This window comes from Etheostoma spectabile, chromosome 8 (assembly GCF_008692095.1).
Source record: "Etheostoma spectabile isolate EspeVRDwgs_2016 chromosome 8, UIUC_Espe_1.0, whole genome shotgun sequence".
Classification (NCBI taxonomy): domain Eukaryota; kingdom Metazoa; phylum Chordata; class Actinopteri; order Perciformes; family Percidae; genus Etheostoma; species Etheostoma spectabile.
In genome coordinates, this window is record NC_045740.1 from 33636687 (window position 1) to 33637719 (window position 1033).

A 1033-nucleotide genomic window follows, 5' to 3' on the forward strand; every position below is an offset into this window, starting at 1 on the left:
CATTGTCAAAGGTGAAAGTTTTCCAAATAAGTCTTATTATTGTATTATATTTTTCAAGTTTGAGTCTTTCTATGTAAGGACCATGTGACGCACACACTGAGCGAACACGTATCGCAGCAGACAACCAGACCTCTGCGCGTGTCCTCCTCTTCATCGTCCTGATGCCCCGTCTGAGTCTCCTCCTCCACCTCAGCGGAGGAGACGTTGAATCCTCCGCCACAGCGACAGCCGTATGTGTACACACACTCATCTGAAACAACACACACACTCCCATTTTAGATGGAAAACTAAACATGTACCTGCTGTAAACAATCACTTTTTCCAATAGGAGACCTTTCAGATAGAAATGGACATGCCTTATAACTGTTGGAAACCGAGACTACTGAAAGAGTTTGAGAATTCTTTTCTTTATTATATTAGTATTTACACCAGAAACACATTTCCTTTGACATGCTGCATTGCTTTACATTGAGTCTGAGCATGCTGAGTACTGTAAGCAGTTACCCTACCTGGAAAACATGAGGGCATGTTTTATTCTGCTTTCACCTCGTGATACACAATATGACCATATGCATATTGTACATATATGAAATGATATATAAATGTGTCTACCATCACCTGTCTTGCCAAAGAGCTTATACTATTTACTTCTCTTCCTTTAATATTTCTGGTTGCGTTAGAACTTTGCTGGCGATGTTGCAAATAAATGTGAAGGACTACCCAGGATGGCATAATTACGTTCCCATGTGATTTTTTTGCTTCTGTGCCATGGAGTAACTAACGTTCATTAACTGGAATATCCAAAACGTGTGTGTGTGTGTGTGTGTGTGCGTGCGTGTGTTTGTAGTTACCCTGGTCCCAGGTCATGTCCTCCAGATAGACTGTAGAATCCACCGGCCAATCCTGTTTCAGTTCCTGAACTGGAGGAACATTAATGCATTGTTATTATTAGGACTGCACAATTAATCACAATTCTATCAAAAACGCAATATAAGTGGGAGCCCAACACAGACACCATCATCAAAAAGGCCCA

At 41.1% G+C, this 1033-nt stretch overlaps 1 protein-coding gene across 1 annotated transcript in view; it reads right to left on the reverse strand.

Annotated features, from left to right (window-relative positions):
* The window catches only part of dnajc24 (DnaJ (Hsp40) homolog, subfamily C, member 24), a 5873-nt gene continuing 4840 nt past the window's right edge, over positions 1-1033 (reverse strand). Inside the window, exons 4-5 of the mRNA XM_032524388.1 lie at positions 852-920; positions 1-250 (exon numbers count right to left, since the gene is read on the reverse strand). Of these exons, the coding sequence (XP_032380279.1) occupies positions 54-250; positions 852-920 (266 nt within the window). The 3' untranslated portion in view covers positions 1-53. The remainder of the gene's footprint in view (positions 251-851; positions 921-1033) is intronic.